We start from the raw sequence: 21124 nt of genomic DNA, 5'->3' as shown, positions 1-21124 counted from the left end.
GTTGGTGCTTATTTCTTTTGCTTCAAATGCCACTTGCAAATTTCTATGCAGTTAGGACAGATGCCAGTAACATGTACCTCCTCTGATGAAAAGAGCTGCTGATGGAGGATACATGTCTAGAAAGGAAGAGCCCACAGACAGTCCAAAGGAGAAGAGCTTTTGTAAAGGCAATGGAATCAAAAGAGAAGTTAGACTGGAACCAAGGTTGCCTGCTCTGGCAACTACCATAACATCAGACTACGTAAGTACCATTCACTGTTGTTTTTAAGATTTGGTGAGTGGCAGGGTCAATTTTGATAAGGAACTGAGACCCTGAGACATTTACAACTTAAAATATCTGAGAACAGGCTGAGAATCAGAGCAGTTATTACCGTCAAGTTAAGAAACACTACTTAACACTGGAGAATTTTCACTTTTATTCTACTTGTATTGTTTGACTCACTCAGTACTTTGACATCAAACATGCTTTGTTGGTATAAATATTTGTCCTTTTCCGCTCATTCTCAGTACAGTATTTCTTTAGAGATTTAAGTTTTCTAGGCTTCCAACAGCCCATGCCGCTTTCCGTCCCTCCTAGGAAAGAGTCATGTCAGTGCCAGTATCTGAGGAAGCTGGTGGGGAGCTGAGTACAGTGATGGTGGCGAGAAGGCCTAAGTGATTCAGACTGGAAGCAGTGATATGAACACATGAAGATTTTTAACACATGCAAGCAGACAAGTATAGAAATAGCAATAGAAAACTGTGTGTGTGTGTGTGTGTGTGTTATATGGCTACACGTAATATATTTCCTAAGTCTGTCTGCTAAGAGAATCTGGAAGCAATGAAACCCCAGGAACAATAAGCTTACCAAGCACCCAAATCTTGGCTTCTACTTATCTTCCACTAAAAGGAACTAGGACTCCCTAGAAAAACAACCAATTCTAGGGCCACAACAAGAAAAGCACAAGATGAGCCTGGAATATCTTGTGCTAGAATAAACAAAGTGCTCAAAGAACCATGTGGCCTCATCAAAAGAATACAGGAGCCAACCAAAAGAGGCTCTCAATGGCCAAATATAGAAAAATCAAATTGAACATCAAAATAAAAGAGGGGGGAGCGGATGTGGCTTAAGCAGTGAAGCCACTATCTCCCACATAGGTGGTCCTAGGTTCAGTTCCCAGTGCCTCCTGAAAAAAAAAAAAGCAAAATAGTAAGCAAAACAAACGGAAAAAAAAAAACAATTCAGGGAAGTCAATGTGCTTCAGTGAGTGAGGGCCACTTCCCACATATAAGGTCCCAGGTTCAATCCCTGGTACCTCAAAAAATGAAAAATAAAAAATATATGAGGAAATGCATGTGGCTCAAGCAACTGGGTTCCCGTTTACCATATACGAGGTCCAGGGTTCGCTGCCCAGGGCCTCCTGGTGAGGGCAAGCTGGTCTGTGTACCGAGCTGGACCACACAGAGTGCTGACCCACGCAAGAATGCCACCCCACACAGGAGTGCTGCCCTGTACATGAGTACCGGTTGATGCAAGTGAGCTGGAGCAGCAAGATGACGCAACAAGAGGCACAGAGGAGAGACAATAAGAAGACGTAGCAGAACAGGGAGCTGAGGTGGCACAAGAGAATGATCACCTCTCTCCCACTCCAGAAGGTTCCAGGATCGGTTCCTGGAGCCACCTAAATGAGAATACAAGTAGATACAGAAAGCACACACACAGCAAATGGACACAGAGCAGACAATGGGGGGTAAGGAGGTGGGGGTGGGGAGAGAAATAAATAAATAAATCTTTTAAAAGAATAAATAAATAAGAGGGGAGCAGGTGCAGCTCAGGGGTTGAGCTCCTTCTTCCTATGTACAAGGTGCTGGGTTCAATCCCCGGTACCTTCTAAAAATAAATAAGTAAAAAAAATGAGAATACCACATTACAAATCATTGAATACATAATTAAATGAAGGAAATCTGTTTCTTACAGTAGAACCCAACTAATAAGCATAAAAGAAGTGCTGGAAGCAGAAAATCCAATGCAACTATTGTCAAAACTGGAGTGGATTTGGTGGAGCCATCTTTGGAAACAAGGCTGGGGTGGAGGTTTTAGAAGAAATAAAGGTTGGTATAATACTGGAATATCTGAAGTGCCTCCCCACAAAATACTAACACATACTAAGAGGGAAATGATGATCTCACAGAGGTGAAACGTGGCACATGCCAACTGGACTAGATGATCAAGCTGTCCACGACCTCCAGCAGGACAGGTAAGCACTGTGTGCCTCCTGATGTCAGGCATGGCAAGAACATAGAATCATTTCTGCATCATTTCTTCCATGAGTTTAAGTCCTGAGTCTACTTATGGGAAAAAAATGATGGACCAGGCAGATGGTGTCAACCTGAAGAATGAAAGGCCTGAATCTTCTTTAAAGCTTCCAAACACGAGAAAGAGAGAAAGACTGGTCCATTGGAAGGAAACTGAAGGCACAGTATAATTAAATGTAAAAACTGCTCCTGGATAAAATCTTGGAATAGAAGGGAAAATAAAGATATTGTTGAGACAACTGGAGAAATTTCAATGGCATCTGTGAACTGGATGGTCACATAACATCCCACATTCATTTCCTAGGTAGAAGGCTGCATGGTGGTAATACAGACAAGTGTCCTTTGGGGGTGGGGGAGATGAAAAAGGAAATTTCGTATCATGATGACTCCACTGCTCCTAAATAATAAAAATAATACTCTCGATCTCTCTACACACGCAAACACACACACACACACAGACACTGACAACTGGGGAATCCAAGTGAATGGGATGCAAGAGCTCTCTGTAAAGTTCTTTAAACTGTTCTGCAGAACCAAACTAATAAAACACACAAGAAATTGGTGCTAATGTTCAAGAAAAGAAAAAAAATCCTAAATAGGTACCACAAACTTCAGAGGCACCTGGATAGAGTAAGAAGTTGGAAGAAACCCTCCAAGACCTATGCAGGAAAAATCCAGGGAGACAGACCATCAGGCAGAGAGGGAAAGCATTCGAGTCAGCAAGCAGCCAGTGTGCACACTGCCAAGAGTTCTAAACTGGCATGCTGAGGGAGCAGTGAGAAATTCAGTATGGCTTGATTCCCAGGGTGGTGGAAGCGGGAGGGGGAGGGCAGGGGGAGGAGTGGTACCGAGAGTGAAGGACTTTGAATGCCAAAACCCCAAGTTTGCACTGAATCCTACAGGCAAGATGAAAAAAATGTCAGGATAACTACAAGGAAAAAAAAAAAGGTGGGAGAGAGGTGGTGGGCGGGGGAGGGAAAAGAGAGAGGGAAGGAGAGAAAGTAAAAGAGCCAGAGGAGCAAGAGTGAAAGTAAGAGCAAAGGACCTAAAGAGAGAAAAGAAGAAACAGAAAGCTAAAATCAGGGAAACGGACTTGGCCCAGTGGTTAGGGCGTCCTTCTACCACATGGGAGGTCCGCGGTTCAAACCCCGGGCCTCCTTGACCCGTGTGGAGCTGGCCCATGCGCAGTGTTGATGCGCGCAAGGAGTGCCCCCCCGCAGGGGTGTCCCCTGCGTAGGGGAGCCCCACGCGCAAGGAGTGTGCCCGGAAGGAGAGCCAGCGTGAAAGAAAGTGCAGCCTGGCGTAGAGGAGCCCCACGCGCAAGGAGTGTGCCCTGTAAGGAGAGCCAGCGCGAAAGAAAGTGCAGCCTGCCCAGGAATGGCGCCGCCCACACTTCCCGTGCCGCTGATGACAACAGAAGTGGACAAAGAAACAAGATTCAGCAAATAGACACAGAAAACAGACAACCGGGGAAGGGGAGGAATTAAATAAATAAATAAATCTTAAAAAAAAAAAAAGAAAGCAAGCTAAAATCAAATAGCCATACCCATCCAGGTCAAACTCACAGCAACTGAAGCTCCCCAAAACACAGTGCTCTACTTAAGGCAGATTTAAAAATTATAAAGATTTCTAAACTCTGAAATTGTTGCAACAAATCTACATTTCCGTAATGGGAAACATCATCGCCTTTTATTGAATTCCAGCTAGGCCAGGCACTGCCTGGAGCCTCCCGCACTCCTGCTGGTTAGGTGCGCGTGCACTGCTGCCATTTCAGACAGGACACTGAAATTAGAGCTGAGATCATTTGCTTGATGTTAAGTAAATCGCAGGGCTATGGTTCAAACTCAGCTTTGTCTGGTTCCGAAGTTCAGGCTCTTAGTACTATGCACACATTTTGGGCTTGTTTGTTTTTTTCTTAAGAACTTCTTCGAAAGCTCTCCCTTATGCAATTCTCAACAACTCTGGAATTCTCATTTCGCAGCTTATGCACATTTAGAAGTGGCAAATAAAAGAAAAGTAAAAGCAGCAAAAAATTTGCTGTTAATCATGTCAAGGAAAAATTAAAAAGAGATACAACTGTATCACTATAAAATATATAATTGGAGATTCATAATGATCTCTAATGATCCAGAAAAGGTGAGAGGTGTTCAGTCTCCTTTTAGATGGCAGAGAATTATATCTGACCATAAACTGGAAAACGAGAAGCAAAGTGCTAAGAACGTAGTGTGTTCTAGTACATAGTAAACACTATATAAATGTTTGTTAAATTCTTGTGTCATGCTTTTCAAACTGAGGACCTGAGATTGTCGGATTTTGTGGGCATATTTTCAGATATGTTATGCTTCCTGAAGAAACTGGAGGGGGAGATTATTTTAATCTTTAAAATTAACACAATTCATTTGCATAGCTTTGAATCATACATATAAACTACCTTTTAACCAAATACTCCAAGGAGATTTCAGTGCCTGAGGGTCCATCGGAATGAGCTACCCATTTGTTTTGGGCTAACATAAAGGGGAGAGAGAGAGATATAATGCAAAAAATCAAGCTTTTAGTTCCAATGTAGACTTTTTAGGTTTGTAAACACGTTGTAGTAAAATAAAAATTTTAAGAAAACAATGGAATAGTTTTTCCCTATATCTTATTCAAGTTTGAGGAATATGGTTTTACCACTTGCTGCCCTATATGCTAAAGATGTAACAATTATTGATAGATTTCATACATTTTATAATAAAGCTTTATTTCTTTCAACAAAGAATCAAATTAAATTTAAAAACTACATTCCCTGGGGGGAAAAGCCTGCATTAGTGCCCAAAAGCCCAATTACATGAGCACTGAAGACAATTCCACTAAACTTTACTACTGGCCATCTTCAGAGTCAAAGAGACCAAGTCATAGACAGATTCCTAGCGTGTAACTTATTTCACATTCTGAGATCAATCTACAGAGACAAGGGAAGATCCTATTACAAAAAAATTCTATTTAATATAAAATTTAATAGTAACCACAAACTGCTAACATCTCATCCAGTGCTGGGTGCTCCGTGAGGGAATGAGGAAACGTGGGAAGGAACCGCTAATGCCAACAGAGTCTCTCATGTTCCAAACACAGGGACTGTGTGTTACACATTTTAAATGAGTCATCTCACTTAATCCTCATATAAACCTTGTGATGTGGCATTACCCTCACTTTTGGGGGAGAAAACAGAGGTTGAGGCAGGCTGAGTAACTTTCCAGTCTAACAGCTGCTGGGTGGTAGTCCTGTGCCTCATTCCCATATCAACAGTCCTTCCCCTTTGCTACCTACTTCTTCGGCAGGCAGGCAGGCAGGCAGGCCACAGCTGCCTGCTGCAATACCACCTCGTCATTATAGACACAACGAAGCAAAACTACAGATGACCCTAAGACCAGGATGCAGGTAAAAAAAATAAAACTTATACTTATCATGGACTTACACTAGCCATGAGGTGAAATTTAGTAACCAGTGTCTTAAAATGATTTCTTATAAATATCTCAGTGAAAAGTGTATCCTTTAAGACAGGAAAAATATAAAGGTAAGAGTTTTTACCATTTGCTAGAGTTTACTTATTCAAACCATCTTAAGAAAAGGAATAAAGCAGGTAAATATTCACTGGTTTAACAAGCTTCTGACAAAACATAAATAGTTAAGTGACTGTTCTGGACAAAAATTTCGCCTAGAAGGAAGTAAAAGGTATTTTACAGAGCATCAGTATCTGACAGGTGATGTAGTCACATACTTTTTCACATCCTTAATTTTACTCCACAAAACAACCACCTCCTCTAAATTACTAATACAGTGGTGGTGTATGCCAGTCAGTAAGACTTACTTTGGTTCTCCTATCTTGATGCCAGGATGCTGCGTGTATGCATGGGAATGTGTACTGGGGGCAGACTTAAATGCCATGGGACAAATAGGACACTTGTAGAAGACTTCACAGTGAGAACCTTGAATGTGAGACTTCAGGGCAGCCACATCAGAGTATACGACATTGCAATGTACACATCTGTGAGAAAAAGAAACACATCGCCGTTAGTGCAAGAGAGTTAACCATGTGCTACGTCACTGTGCAAAAACAGGAAAAAATTAACATTTTAACAGCCCTTCTTGGTTTCTAACAGCTTTTTGAAATGTGTTTTTTCTATTTATAACAGTTCAGGTTATTTTTATATGTTTAAGAGGAAGATTATAAAGAAGAAAAATAAAATCCGTATGATCTATTTTCTGAGGACCTTTGAAGTTTCTGGGAATCAATGTCCAGATGCCAGACTATGGTGAGACTGAGGACAGTGGGTGGCATATCAAGACCCAAGTGCATAGCAAGGCCCGGGGACACCTGGCTTTGGAGAAGACTTCCAGAGGCAGAAATCTGACAGCAGGAACCTGGGGTTACTATCCATACCCAATTCTCCAAAGGCATTTCCAAACTGAAGAAATATGTACTGTCTAAACCTACACACCATTAAAAACAGAGCAACCGATAAGTACTGGCACCGAAGCCATGGCTAAAGAGATTGCCACTGTTCCCTGGTACTCACTAATGTGCCAGTATATCCAGAGTTTGGGGTGGCCCTTAGGGTAAAGAAGGTCAACCTCCTAGGTGTCTGTCTCTGGAAAATAAAGTTCAGTAAACTTTTATTTTTTTAAGAAATTACATCAATTATAAACTACACAAAATTGGCAGCTCTTTAAAAACTGCCTCCCTAATTAACCTTCTTACTTTATGTATTCTGATAATTAGATGATTAGCTTATTCCTTGCTCAAATCTAGTTTTACAGACACAAACTTTAAAACTAAGATATGGTTCTCTCCTACCTCGTCTCTCCCACTCAAGCATCCTCAGTAACATTTATAAATCATCTATTTGATGACTTTGTCTTCCTTCTTTGTTCACACTCATAAACTATTTGAGAGTGGTCTATCTACTCTGAAGAGTCTACAGAGACATAACTCTAATCCAACCGAATATGTCTATTCCTGGAGGTATTCGTGAGTTGACCTGAGAAGGAAGAACACAGAGTCTGCCTTGTAGCCAAAAAAACTCAGTGACTTCTATGCTAACCTAAGTACTTCTAGTCTGAGGATGTCCCTTCCAAATTAGTGGAGGTGCTGCCAAAGTTACAAAGAAGAGGCATGTTCTGAATTACATGTTCTATAATGCATGCCATAGTAAGCTTTAAATCATTTTAAAAAATTCATCCTTACTGTTTAGGATTTTAAATACCTTTTTAAGGCATAATGTTCATCAGTATATACATTAAAAACACAAAATAACCATAGGAAAATAGTTAAGGAAAGCTCTCTATCTTGTCTACTTATACTTATTTTAGGCAATAAAGCCACCCAGGCAGAATGAAATGGGCTAACCATTATACCGATGTTCTGGACAGCCTACTGATCCTTTATGGATCCTGGTTACTCATTTGTAAAATGAGAAAACCTGGACTAGATCAACCCTGGAAGCCTATGATTGCTTTGACAGGGAAAGACTATGTAAAACAAAAATAGATGGGTTACTAATGAAACCGAAAGACTCTTCACACCATGAATCATAAAAGATTTTCCCACCAAGAGAAGGTTCTATTCAAATGGAGAAGGACCAAGGAAGGGCAAAAAGGAATAAAGAGAAAAAGGCTAATCCTCCAATATCACTTGGAGGGAGAGGAAGGTTTAAGCCAAAGAAAGTAAACTCAAAGTTAAAAATATCTAGCCTAAAGTAGATGAGAATTCTTTGAGGTGAGAGAAGGTGGCTATGGTATGCCAAAAAGTATCACGGAGGCCAAGGGAAGACCCTCCCTAATGTAAGAAAAGAGTACAGAGAATTTTAAAAGAACATAAGAAAAGAGAAAGTTGCAAAACATCGTAATACAGTGAAAGAAAAGGTTCAGAGGCAAAGAGGCCAGTAGAGAATCTAAGTAAGACAGGGAAAGAGAAGAGAAAGGCTAATGAAGTATATTAGTGCTACTAAAAATCCAATGTATTCAGAAATATTTAATATACCTGAAGCCCTTTGATCGGTGGGCACCAAATCAAGTTTCTTTTTTTATTTTTAAAAAATATTTACTGCATACAACTACAATTAATTTCCCTTTCTAGATACAATCTCAAACTATCAAAAAGCAGGAAAATTGAGTAAAGTATTTACCTTTTCCAAGTCACCAGAAGAAAAAAGGAAACACGGACTATACCTTCAGAATAGGTGAGTATAGAATTTTTGTATTTCTTAGAGCCTCAAGTTCAGGAAAAATATCTATACTTAACATACAACTTTTACTAAAACTTGAAGTCTACAACTTTAAGCACTAAACTTACGCAAATCTGTGCATGAGGTCTAAGAAAAGAAAAGCAAGAATCTACTTTTCCAAGCAAATCGTTGTCAGCCTGCCTGAAGAGGTTTTGTTTTAATTTAGCAAAGATACCAGGAACAGCTAACATTAGATGACTTACTTCCTTTATTCATTCCAACCTAAGCTTACCTTCATTATTATATTAGAAAGCTTAACATTTGAGCAAATTGGTTATTGGTTAAAAGACTAGAACTCTGGAAATGGAAATATAGGAGAAGCACTTTCCGCTATTAAATGCAGAATCCAGTATTAAAAGTTTCAAACCATATGCTGTTCAAAACCAAGGTTCTATTCTGTATGGACTCTGTGGAATCAAAGCCAGCTTTGATATATAACTTGCCTCGCAGGAACTTGGAGCACACACTTGGATTACCCTATTTGATGTAATAATGTTCCAGTGGAGATGATGGCAGGCATCACACCAATCTTACATATGGGACACAAGGGTGCAGAGATAGGACATGAGCTACCACACAATTAGTTAGCAGCAGAACAGGTATAAAAATATTGGGTAACTTCATTTCTAAACTAAAAGTTTTCTACTAGGCTAATTCCAATTCATAAAACATTGTGCATTAGAGGCTTGGAAGTATGAGATTAAAATTAAAATAAGTCTAACATTTTTGTGAATGAAAAGTATCTTAGATAAAGACTTTGAGGAATCAGTGATGTCATAAACCTAACTACTATTAACTGAAATAAACCCATCAAATCAATCTCCTGGAGTTCATTCTTCCAAAGCATCACACCTACAACACAATTTGAAAAATCACTGAATATTAGCAGTCTAAAATTAAAGTTACCAGTCCACAAAACAATTTTAAAATAAACATACAATACAGTAATACCTCTATTAACAAAGACAATGTGTATTAATGGCATATTTTCTTGGGGGATCAAAAATGGAGATAAAAAGCAGATCAAATATATATAATATAAATTTAAGAGCTGAAAGTATAAAAGGCAGGGGAATGCATTTCAGAATGTATCAATACTAGCTAAAATAGTATTAGATTTGTCAGATATTATAAAATATCCATCTGGGAACTTTAGGGGGCAGTAAATGGGGTCATGGTTCAGATATGCAGAAGAGAGGAAGGCAAAATCTGAACTCAAGTAAAGGAAGAGGAGGAATAAGGGAAGGTTATCTGGGGTGGAGAGCTCTTCCACAAAGGGCTACATTAGACAGGGATGTACAAGCAGTCCTTCAATGTGGACAAAACGAGAGTAAATGAACATCACGCTCTTTTCTGTTGTGATTAGGGGAAGTGTTAAGAGGCACAGAAATGCAAGGTATTGCAGGGGAGTATGATAGCAATAGCGTACTTAAAAGGGTTCAGAAAGAAAAAGCTAATAAAAGTTGGTCAAAGCCACGAAAGTGAGTGGTCTGATGTTCTCGCATAATCTGTAACAAATGTTCCCCAACAATGTAAGGTGTTGGTGGACGGGTGTTGTATGGGAATTCCACATTCCCATGCTAATTGTTTTATAAGTTCACAACTTCTGTAATATATACACACACACACATAAAGTTGGACAAAGCCAAACCTCACCACGTGCACAATATTGCCCAAAACGATGACCTTATTTACCCTCCCTCACCTATGCGTGGAAAGGAGAGCAACCCTAAGTGAAGGATTCAAGCAGACCAACCCTACCACAAAGCACTAGGACCTGTTAATCGAGGTATCACTGTACGATCTTAAAATCACCCCAGCACCAGAGGAGGGCCACTTGCACATGAGTTAACAGGATACTGACCGAAAGCCAACTCGCCGCGTGTAGTGCAGACAGTTCTTGGTGACGTGGGTCTGGAAGTGTACCGATCTGCAGATGGCCCCACACTCAGGGCAGGTGTAGGGAGATTTGTGCTGATGAATTCTCTGGTGTGATGCAAAACTGCACTGGTTAGGAAGCAGCATCTGGCAGATAGTGCATGTCTTCTAAATAAACCAAAGGGGGAAAAATGAACCAAGGGGGGAAAAAGGGTTGTTCCTACTAGGTATTTTCTAATATGCAAAGAATCTTGGTTAAACCTCAAAATAATTATACATCCCTCATTTCAAAGATTACTCTGACTCTAAGCCCAAGGAAGAAACAAACTTGAGAGTTAAAATAGGCCATGTATAATTCCTTATAATGCAAAATCAAAACTGCTATACACTTTGTGGTCAGGCTCATCTTAAGTGTGAGCTAAAGAGTATCAGCTTGAGGCAGAGCTTCAATTTTGCTACCTTTGCATTTTGTTTATGCAATGAGACGTATACTTGCAAATTATGCTAGCAGCAAAGCAAATTTAATGTATATGAGCAAGTTTATGGGTATATGTATCCTGACAGGAGCCACAGTTCCCATATAACTCATAAAATACTTTCTTTAAAATAATAAAAAATAATTAGAAGCCAGTCCAGTTTCTTTTCTTTTTCCGATCACACCTCAGTTATAAGAAATTTGAAATTCAGGAATGGAAAAGAATGGTCGCAGCAATTAGTTGATCTTTTTGCACTTGAATTGACCTTTAAGTGGATAAACTGACCATATTATGATTTATAATTAAAACCAATGAACTCAAGTTCAGGTACATAAACTCAGAAATTAAATTAAAATTCTACAGGGCTTAAAGTCTGATCACATAAAATATAAGACAGAAATTCTCTTTGGGAAAGGCTCAACACCATTAACTGCACAGGAAAAACTGAACACACTATTTTTCATCCTCTTAGTTGTAAACACTAAATAAGGGAAATTTTTTAAAAAGCAATTCAAAGTTAAATATAAATCGAGGACTTACTTCCATCCCCAAAATTAACCTAAATACATAGCATATGTGATCATAAAAAAAAAAAATTCACTAGCTTCTAAACTATGTGACTTACATTAAAGTCAGTTAAAGAAGCCTCAAAGTATAGATTCTTGCTAAGATGAAACATGCTCTTTTATATGACCAAGGGAGTTAAGAAATTTTTTAAGGATGCCTTGTTCCTTTAGCTTTCAAATCAAGTCCCAAAATTAAGTCTTAAACTTCTGAGCAACTTAGACTAAGAAAAACTGGAAACTCACTCAAAAATTCTTTCTTGGTTTTCTCCTGAAAGAACATATAAATTTTATCCCATAAGACATCCATTATAATCACAAAACGAGAACATGACATGTAATTTCGATGAGATTAGCCTCTTTTAAAAATGGCATTCCTTTTTTGATAACACATATTTAAAAGGTAAAAATAAACCACAACAAGGAAAACCAATCAGAAGATCCATTAATTTTAAGACCATGTTGACATCTACATTAACCCAGGTAAATCATTTGTTACTTTGAACCTTCTATCTATTAATATTTCTGCTATACAGCCATTAATCTTGGGCAGTAAATTACAGTCTCTAAGAGTGTCCACAGTAATTTTAGAATTTCATGCACTCACTTGGGAATAAAATTAACATATTCATATACTGAAATGTCAAAAATATTTTATTTATATATTAACATGTATTGACTCCGTTCCACCATATGCCAAACAGTGAACTATCACTTTAAATACACTGTCTTATTTAATTCTCATAGTAATCTATGAAATAATAGTATCACCATTTTACAGAGGAGAAAAAGAGACTTAGCGAAGTTAAGAAACTTGCCCAAGCCCACAGTTATTAATGAGGATTCGAACTAGGCTTTGAATAATTCCAAAGCCTACGAGGATGAGTCAGGGAAAAAGGAGGGGTGGGGTTTCTAAAGAATTAACAAATAAAAGTGCAAAGGGAAAAACTGCACAAATGACCATGTATCTTAGGATTATGGGTGATTTCCCGCCCCCCCCCCCCCAGTTTTCTTTTATCCAAAGTAAGGTGGTTATATTACATTTATAATGGGAAAAACAGCAACAAAAATAAAAGAAAATCTACAAAGGAGATAAAGTATAAGGTATTTCCCGAAAATGGAATTTTTTTTATATTGTTCTCTCTCATCAAGCTATATTAACAAGTGGTAATCCTTCATAATATGTATAAAATTCTCAATGAATTACTTAAATGCTCCTCCCTATTGGACATTATACGTTTATAATATATCTAAAGCTATATAAATAGTTATAGATATGTTTTTTTTTTTGTTTTTTTTTAAAAAAGATTTATTTATTTATTTATTTAATTCCCCTCCCCTCCCCCGGTTGTCTGTTTTCTGTGTCTTTTTGCTGCGTCTTGTTTCTTTGTCCGCTTCTGTTGTCGTCAGCGGCACGGGAAGTGTGGGCGGCGCCATTCCTCGGCAGGCTGCTCCCTCCTTCGCGCTGGGCGGCTCTCCTTATGGGTGCACTCCTTGCACGTGGGGCTCCCCCACGCGGGGGACACCCCTGTGTGGCAGGGCACTCCTTGCGCGCATCAGCACTGCGCATGGGCCAGCTCCACACGGGTCAAGGAGGCTCGGGGCTTGAACCGCGGACCTCCCATGTGGTAGACGGACGCCCTAACCACTGGGCCAAAGTCCGTTTCCCTATAGATATGTTGATGGGTAGAGATTCTGTCAATAGCAGATTAAAATAAGTATCAAAATTATTCACAAGAAACTTTATGACTTAAATTTCTTTATACACAGAAATCTGACTATGAAAATTATGAAAAATGTGTGAGAGTAACAGGGTCACCCAAATTCAGTACCAGTCTCCCTCAGAGCTGCTCTCGGGAAGTACTGTCTTTGGAATTAACCCAGTGGAAGGCAGCCCTACGGCAAGGAGGGGTGGGCGTGGCCGTGTTAGAGCTGGAGGACGCCATCTTCCCGTTCAATGGATGAGTTTACACTCATTGATCTCCACTGGCTCCTCACCCACTTTAGATACAGAACTAGAAAACAAAAGTGGGAGCCAGTATGGACTCAAGCCCAAAATACACTTATATCTGCAACTATAGAAATGGGATAATTGGGTCATTGAGGAATTATGTTGTATAATTAAAGATCTATCCTTTAGATTATACACTTAGGTGCATATATATTCATTTATGTATATACACATACACACATAAGTACTATATTTATTTCTACCTTTCTTTGTTCTAGCTACTTCCACCTACATATGTTATTTTGAGAAAAAGTATGGTTATTTTTTTAAGATTTATTTATTGATTGATTGATTTCTCTCCCCTTCCCGTCCCAGTTGTCTGTTCTCTGTGTCTGCTGCGTGTTTTTCTTTGTCCGCTTCTGTTGTTGTCAGCGGCCCGGGAATCTTACGTTTCTTTTTTTTCTTGTGTCATCTTGCTGTGTCAGCTCTCCTTGTGTGCGGCGCCACTCCTAGGCAGACTGCACTTTCTTTCATGCTGGGCGGCTCTCCTTACGGGGCACAGTCCTTGCACATGGGGCTCCCCTACGCGGGGGACACCCCTGCGTGACACAGCACTCCTTGCGCGCATCAGCACTGCGCATGGGTCAGCTCCACACGGGTCAAGGAGGCCCGGGGTTTGAACCGTGGACCTCCCATGTGGTAGACGGACGCCCTAACCACTGGGCCTAGTCCGCTTCCCAAAGCATGTTATTTTTGACCACAGACATTCTCTTCCTGAAAGCTACTTTGCCTGATAGCAATCGTGTTAAACTCATATGACACTGTTTACTTAACTAAATGTCATCTCTGTCTGGCACTGCTTATCCAGTGCATCCAGTGATGCACTTTCACGGCAAAAAGCTTATATTCCATTAGCTTTTCACAGCAATGAAGCACATTCTCTGGGTTTGGGGGGGAGGGTGGCAGATGAAGATTTCTTTGTGACCTAAAGAAATCTGACTTTTTCTTATTTAATCAAAGAAATTAAAATATATATTAAAATCCTAACTCTCTACTACACAAATTGAGGCTACTAACTAAAGGATCAAGCAGTTTAATGTGATAGTACCTGACTTATGAATAGAAGTACAGCAATGCACTTAAATGGTTTTATGTGTCCTTTGACTTTTTAAATATGTATTCTAGTAACAGACGCATGTCTTCAGTACTTTACTAGTAAACAGCTAATCTCTACTCTGGGCCAGCCTCATTTGTCTAAGAGAACTGTCATTTTTTTCAATAAGTTATTAACTTTCCAATACAGTCAAGTGATGCAAGGAAGTCATAGGAAAATAAAACTGAAAAGTAATCAGGTTTATACTTTACAGCTACCCTTTTTGTGCTTTTTCTGCCAACTCCTGGCACTGTAATCAGTCACCACACTCAGAGGGAAGAGGGAAAACTGGCATATTACAGCCCGAAGAAGAAGTCAGAATGCTAGGGTTCATTCAGCATCTTTTCCTTATAAAGAAGGAATTATCTGAGTGACAAGGAAACCAATCTCACATGCTTCAATTCATATTTTAGGGAGAAAATTAGCCCAGGAAAGGTATGAGAGGAAGACGGGGAAAAGCTAGAGAAATGTGAGTAAATATGGCATATATCTATACTTAACTCTCAAATAGACCAAGTCTGCAACAATATGAAACAACATTTTCACTATGATTTAAAGGTCAAAGGCACTGCCAGCTGAACAGTCAGTCCAGATGCTAAGTAAACTTCTTCTGCCTCAGAGGAAAACTTGTGCAAGTTTCTGTCTACAGTTTAATTACCAAAACAAACAAACAAAAACAATAAAGTATACCAGTTTGTTCTTCTGGCTTCTATTTTCATTCAATTTTACAATGTGAAAAAGAAAACACATTTCATGTCAGATATTACTTAAATGGAAATAACATAAAACAAGCATTATAGCAGAACTTAATTTATAGACCTTTTCTGCCCAAAGCTAGCTGGTCGTGGTTCTGTCCTCTAATGATTATGCTAGGCTCAAAGTTCCTAACGATAAGGGGTGGCAGTTGGGCAAATTTACAGAGAAAAGTACAGTCAATAAAGATATAGATAAAATATAGGTAAATTAAGGGTTGACAGCCCTAACATATAATATGGGACAATGGGGACTGGAGTAATCTGACCAAAATTAAAATTAGGTACTTAGAAAAACAGGATCAAAAACTAAAAAGTCATGAGTCTTCGGCTATTTGGGGGAGGATCATTTAATGGGCTCCATGGTTAAAAAGAAGCTATTTGAGCAAAGTATGCCAAGAAATATGAACTGGCTATGACTTCTCAAGAGATGAATTCAAATTACTTGGTATGCTATATTAAAAGATGCTAGAAAGTTCCTGAAACTAAAAGGAATCAGCAATCCCTAAAAATGAGGATCAGGTGGCGGACTTGGCCCAGTGGTTAGGGCGTCCGTCTACCACATGGGAGGTCTGCAGTTCATACCCTGGGCCTCCTTGACCCGTGTGGAGCTGGCCCATGTGCAGTGCTGATGCCTGCAAGGAGTGCCCTGCCACGCAGGGGTGTCCCCCGCGTAGGGGAGCCCCATGCACAAGGAGTGTGTCCCGTAAGGAGAGCCGCCCAGCGCGAAACAAAGTGCAGCCTTCCCAGGAGAGATAACAACAAGATGACACAGTGAAAAGAAACACAGATTCCTGTGCCACTGATGACAACAGAAGCAGACAAAGAAGACGCAGCAAATAGACACAGAGAAGAGACAACCCGGGTGGGGGGAGAAGGGGAGAGAAATAAATAAATAAATAAATCTTAAAACAAACAAAAAAAGAACTTAAAAAAAAAAAGAGGATCAATTCAATAAAAACAAAAAGTAAAACAACATTTATCTGCATTCTTTTTTTTTTTTTTAAAGATTTCTTTCTCTCCCCTTTTCCCCCCACCCCGTTGTCTGTTCTCTGTGTCTATTTGCTGCGTCTTCTTTGTCTGCTTCTGTTGTCATCAGCGGCACAGGAATCTGTGTTTCTTTTCATTGCGTCATCTCGTTGTGTGTGGCACCATTCCTGGGCAGGCTGCACTTTCTTTCGCGCTGGGCGGCTCTCCTTACAGGGCGCACTCCTTGTGCGTGGGGCTCCCCTACGCGGGGGACACCCCTGCGTGGCAGGGCACTCCTTGCGCACATCAGCACTGCGCATGGGCCAGCTCCACACGCGTCAAGGAGGCCCGGGGTTTGAACTGCGGACCTCCCATGTGGGGGACAGACACCCTAACCACTGGGCCAAGTTCGCCGCCTATCTGCATTCTTAAAGCTGATTTGGCTGTAACTCTAAGAGCTCATTCTCATGATTCTCAAGGTTCCTCAAGCTTTAAAACTATGCTGTTATATGTTAGGCAATCTGCATTATAAAGTAGACAATATAATGAACTGGCTTAATAAAGAAACCTTGCCTTGAGTCCCGGTTCTGCCATTAATTGTAAAATAAAAACAGTTGACCAGAAGACCTGTAACATTCTCTGACTCTATGACTGATGTAGAATCTACAGGAAGAACTGTGATTTTAACAACTAAAGAGGATGCAGTATGCATTTCTGACCTGTACTTGGCTGCTAAGGTGTCAGGGTTTCACTAAAAAGTGAAGCAATGCCACCCAACACACATAATTATCAACTATTAAAACTACAGCTCCTAAATACTTCATGGAGAGGAGAAAGAAAGCTTCTCCTCTAACTCCAATCCCCAAGCAGGGATTATTAATCAGATAGGTCAGCTAAAAACCCTCAACTGGGAGTGATTTACTGGTGGTAAAAGTCAATTGCCTGTGTGCTCGATTTAAAAAAAAAAAAAAGATTTATTGTATTTATTCCTCCCCCCACCACCACCATCCCCCTCATTGTTTACACTCACTCTTGCTTATCTTCGTTAGGAAACACTGGGAACCAAACCTGGGACCTCCCATGTGGTAGAAGGCACTCAAGTGCTTGAGCCACATCCGTTTTCCATGTGCTCTATTTTTACTGGATTGCTTGGTTGCATGTGGCAGGGAGGTAAATGAGCTACCCAAGATTATATGCCATCTCATCTTCTCCCTTAGCTACACCCCCCTCTGTGTGATAAACAGACTCAGGCAGGGTGGTCTAACATCTGTCTCATCATGCTTTAAGTTCCTATACTATATCATGAGCCAGAGAGTGAGAAATTCCAAACCTCTGGATTTATCATTCTCTGGTTTGAGGAATGTAGGGCAAAGTGGGCCTTGAGCTAAATCATGCAGTCCAATCCTCTTATCAGAGATCTGCACAGGGGAATTTACTGAGCATGGGCACAGAGCCAGTAATAATAGAATGGCACTCCGATTCTCTATGGAAAGCATAACTTTTATGTAGACTGCCCACAGGACAGTCCCACAGGAGGAGGAAAAACTGGCAAGGCAGAACTGAGCAAATATTACCAAAACCCTTTCTTATCCCATTGCATATTGGCAAAGTCTCAAAAGGCTAAATATACATATATGGGGAGATGGTGAAGGGAAGAACTGGCATTAAACAAGCACAGTCACAGCTGGTATTAACAGAAAAAGAGACTCCTAGGCTCTGAGAAGCACCCCTGGAAAATTTAGTAAAAGATCAGGTCAAAATATGCAGAAGGACAGAGATATAAAAGGGGAGGAAAATGAAAGATAAAAAAAGAAGAGAGTCACTGACTGAGCTACACACAAGAAAGCAACAGTTCTCAAGAGAAAGGCTGGGGAGCAGATGTAGCTCAAGTAGTTGAGCACCTGCTTCCCACATGGGAGGTCCTGGGTTCGGTCTCTGGTGCCTCCTAAAAACAAAATGAAACAAAAAACAAAAAGCAAGCAAACAAACGAAAAAAACAACTCAGGAGAGCTGATGTGGCTCAGTGGTTGAGAGTCTGCTCCCACATACAAGGTCCTGGGCTCATTTCCAGCACTATAAAAAAAAAAAGAGAGAGGCTGGGCTCAACAGATGTGAAAGGGAAAAGGAGAGATTCTCATTCCTAATTGAGTTTAAAGACAAGCTAGGAAAAAAGATACTTTGCACTGAGTGGGGAATCTCTCTGAGAATCAGAGAAGACAGAGAAATCTCAGAAAGTGAAATGGAATGCCATCTCCATAGGAAGCCGAATTCCAAAACACAGATGAGCGAATATTCTCATCTTTGCAATCTTCAGGCAGAGCATAATTATGCAATTAGGAAATCTTTCCTTGCAGACAAGACATTAGGACATCTGAAAAAAAAAATGGGGTGAAACTTCAACTTTAAGGAAGATGGATGTATATTCCCCTATTCCTCCCACTAAGAACTAATAACCCTGAGCACTATAAACAAACAAACATAAAAAGATGGAAAAGTGGAGTGAAGACGGCAGACCAGCTAGGGAGCTCCGGACTGACGAATGATACAGTGGTAAGTTCCCCAGATTTTCTTTGGCACTTCATATGTCCCAATTTGGAGCTGAAGAAGCCAGCAACGCAGAAATGTCAATGGGCACATGTAAAAAAAAAAAACACACACACACACACACAAAACAACCCCAACAAAAGCCTGCACTTTCTAGATGTAAGACCAGGAAAGCAAAAGCCTAGAAAACAGAAAACCAACAGACACAATTACTGCTGTTCTCTAGGCAAACAGCATAGAAAAACCTAAAAACCTAAGTCCCCACTCCAATTATTGCCAGGTTCAGATGAAACCAGGATTTTCAACCTCCTAAAGGTGTAAATGAGGTAACCCATCACCCCAATGGTATCAGAGAAGGCCAATAGGGAAGAGGGACTTTCATCTTTATCTGGCAAAAAAGAGCACCCCCACCAAGTATTTTAAAAATCCCAAAAAAGATATCTCCAGACTCAGAAAGTTTCCCCAGAAGTTACTATACAACATTTAAAGAATAATTAACACACAAGTTATATACAATCTCTTCTCCCAAAATAGAAGGAATATGTATTAACTCATTATATAAAGCTAGCATTAATATACCTAAAACCAAAGATAGTGACAAAAGAAAATTACACATCAAGACCCCTTATATGTATAGATACAAAAGTACTTAAAATATGAATGAAATTCAGTAATATATAAATAGAATTATGTACCATGACCAAGTGGGATTTATTTCAGGAATGCAAGGCTGGTTCAATATCTGAAAATCAATAATGTAATGAACCATATCAACAGGTTAAACAAAAAAAACAAAACACGATCATATCAATTGATAAAGAAAAAGCATTTGAAAAAATTAATACCCATATGTGATAAAAATGGTCAGAAAAACAGGAATAGGGAAACGGACTTGGCCCAGTGGTAGGGCGTCCGTCTACCACATGGGAGGTCCATGGTTCAAACCCCGGGCCTCCTTGACCCGTGTGGAGCTGGCCCGTGCTCAGTGCTGATGCGCACAAGGAGTGCCGCACCACACAGGGGTGTCCCCCGTGTGGGGGAGCCCCACGCGCAAGGAGTGCACCCGTAAGGAGAGCCGCCCAGCGCGAAAGAAAGTGCAGCCTGCCCAGGAATGGCACCGCCCACACTTCCTGTGCCGCTGACAACAGAAGCGGACAAAGAAACAAGACGCAGCAAATAGACACAGAGAACAGACAACGGGGGGGGGGGGGGGGGGGGGCGGGATTAAATAAATAAATCTTTTTTTAAAAAAAAAAAAAACAGGAATATAGGGGGACTCCCTCAACTTGATTAAAAAAAATGCAGAAAACATATAGGCAACATACTTTATGGTCAAAGAATGAATGTGTTCCCCCTAAGATGAGAAATCCAAAGATATACATTTTCACTATTCTTACTAAACACAATGCCAGAAATTCTAGCCATTGTAATAAGGTAAGAAGAGAAAAGTAATACAGAACCAAAAGAAGAAATATCTCAAGAAATGTACCTGAAACCACCCCCCAAAACCAATATATGAGTTCAACAAGTTTACAGGATACAAATTAAATATACACGAATCGACTGTATTTCTATATACCAGCAATGAACACATGAAGAACAAAATAAAATACCATTTATAATTGCTAAAAAAAATGTAGGTATAAATCTAACATGTACAGATAATATATGCTGCAAACTACAAAACGCTAATCAAAACAAATCAATGAAGAACTAAATAAATGAAGAGATACTGTGTGCATGGATCAAAACACTCAACATAGTAAAGATCTAATTTCCCGTAAATTAATAAATAGATTTAATGTAATTCTTATCAAAGTCCTAGAAAGAATTTGTACATATAGAAGACTATTCTAAAATTTATATGGGAGAGCAAAAAAACTAGAATTGTTAAAACAATTTTGAGAAAGAAGAATAAAGTTGGAGGAATCAGCTTATCAGATTTTAAAGCTACCGAATTCAGAGAAGGATTAAGAGTGGAACAGAATACAGAACCCATAAATAGACCAACACAAGTATGCTCAACTGATTTTTGACAAAGGTGCAAAAGCAACTGAATGGAGGAAAGATAAGGTCTTTCTTCAACAAATAGTGCTGGAAGACGTAGACATGAACTGCAAAAATCAACCTCAAGAGAACCAGCAAGATGGTGGTGGGGTAAGGAGCTCCTAGAGTCAGCTCCTGTTACAGGGCAGTTAGCAAACACCCAGAGCTCTCTGGAGCTAGCTGAAGCACCTGTTTGGGGGCTCCAGGAGACCAGGAGACCAGAAGAGCATCCTG

The 21124-nt window shown here is 39.9% G+C and overlaps 1 protein-coding gene across 27 annotated transcripts in view; it reads right to left on the bottom strand.

The window, feature by feature from the left end:
* ZNF532 (zinc finger protein 532) overlaps positions 1 to 21124 on the bottom strand; it is a 144377-nt gene that overhangs the window by 49873 nt on the left and 73380 nt on the right. For all 27 annotated transcript variants that reach the window (XR_011646003.1, XR_011646004.1, XR_011646005.1 and 24 more), the window contains 2 exons: positions 10423 to 10604; positions 6143 to 6319 (listed from right to left, as the gene is read on the bottom strand). Coding sequence is in view for 23 of the 27 variants with exons in the window: in XM_058277811.2 (XP_058133794.1) it covers positions 6143 to 6319; positions 10423 to 10604 (359 nt within the window). In the remaining 4 variants the exon portion in view is untranslated. The remainder of the gene's footprint in view (positions 1 to 6142; positions 6320 to 10422; positions 10605 to 21124) is intronic.

Source organism: Dasypus novemcinctus, chromosome 16 (assembly GCF_030445035.2).
Source record: "Dasypus novemcinctus isolate mDasNov1 chromosome 16, mDasNov1.1.hap2, whole genome shotgun sequence".
NCBI classification, from domain to species: Eukaryota; Metazoa; Chordata; class Mammalia; order Cingulata; family Dasypodidae; genus Dasypus; species Dasypus novemcinctus.
The sequence above is the reverse complement of the archived record's forward strand: the minus strand, read 5'-3'. Positions and strand labels throughout refer to the sequence as shown.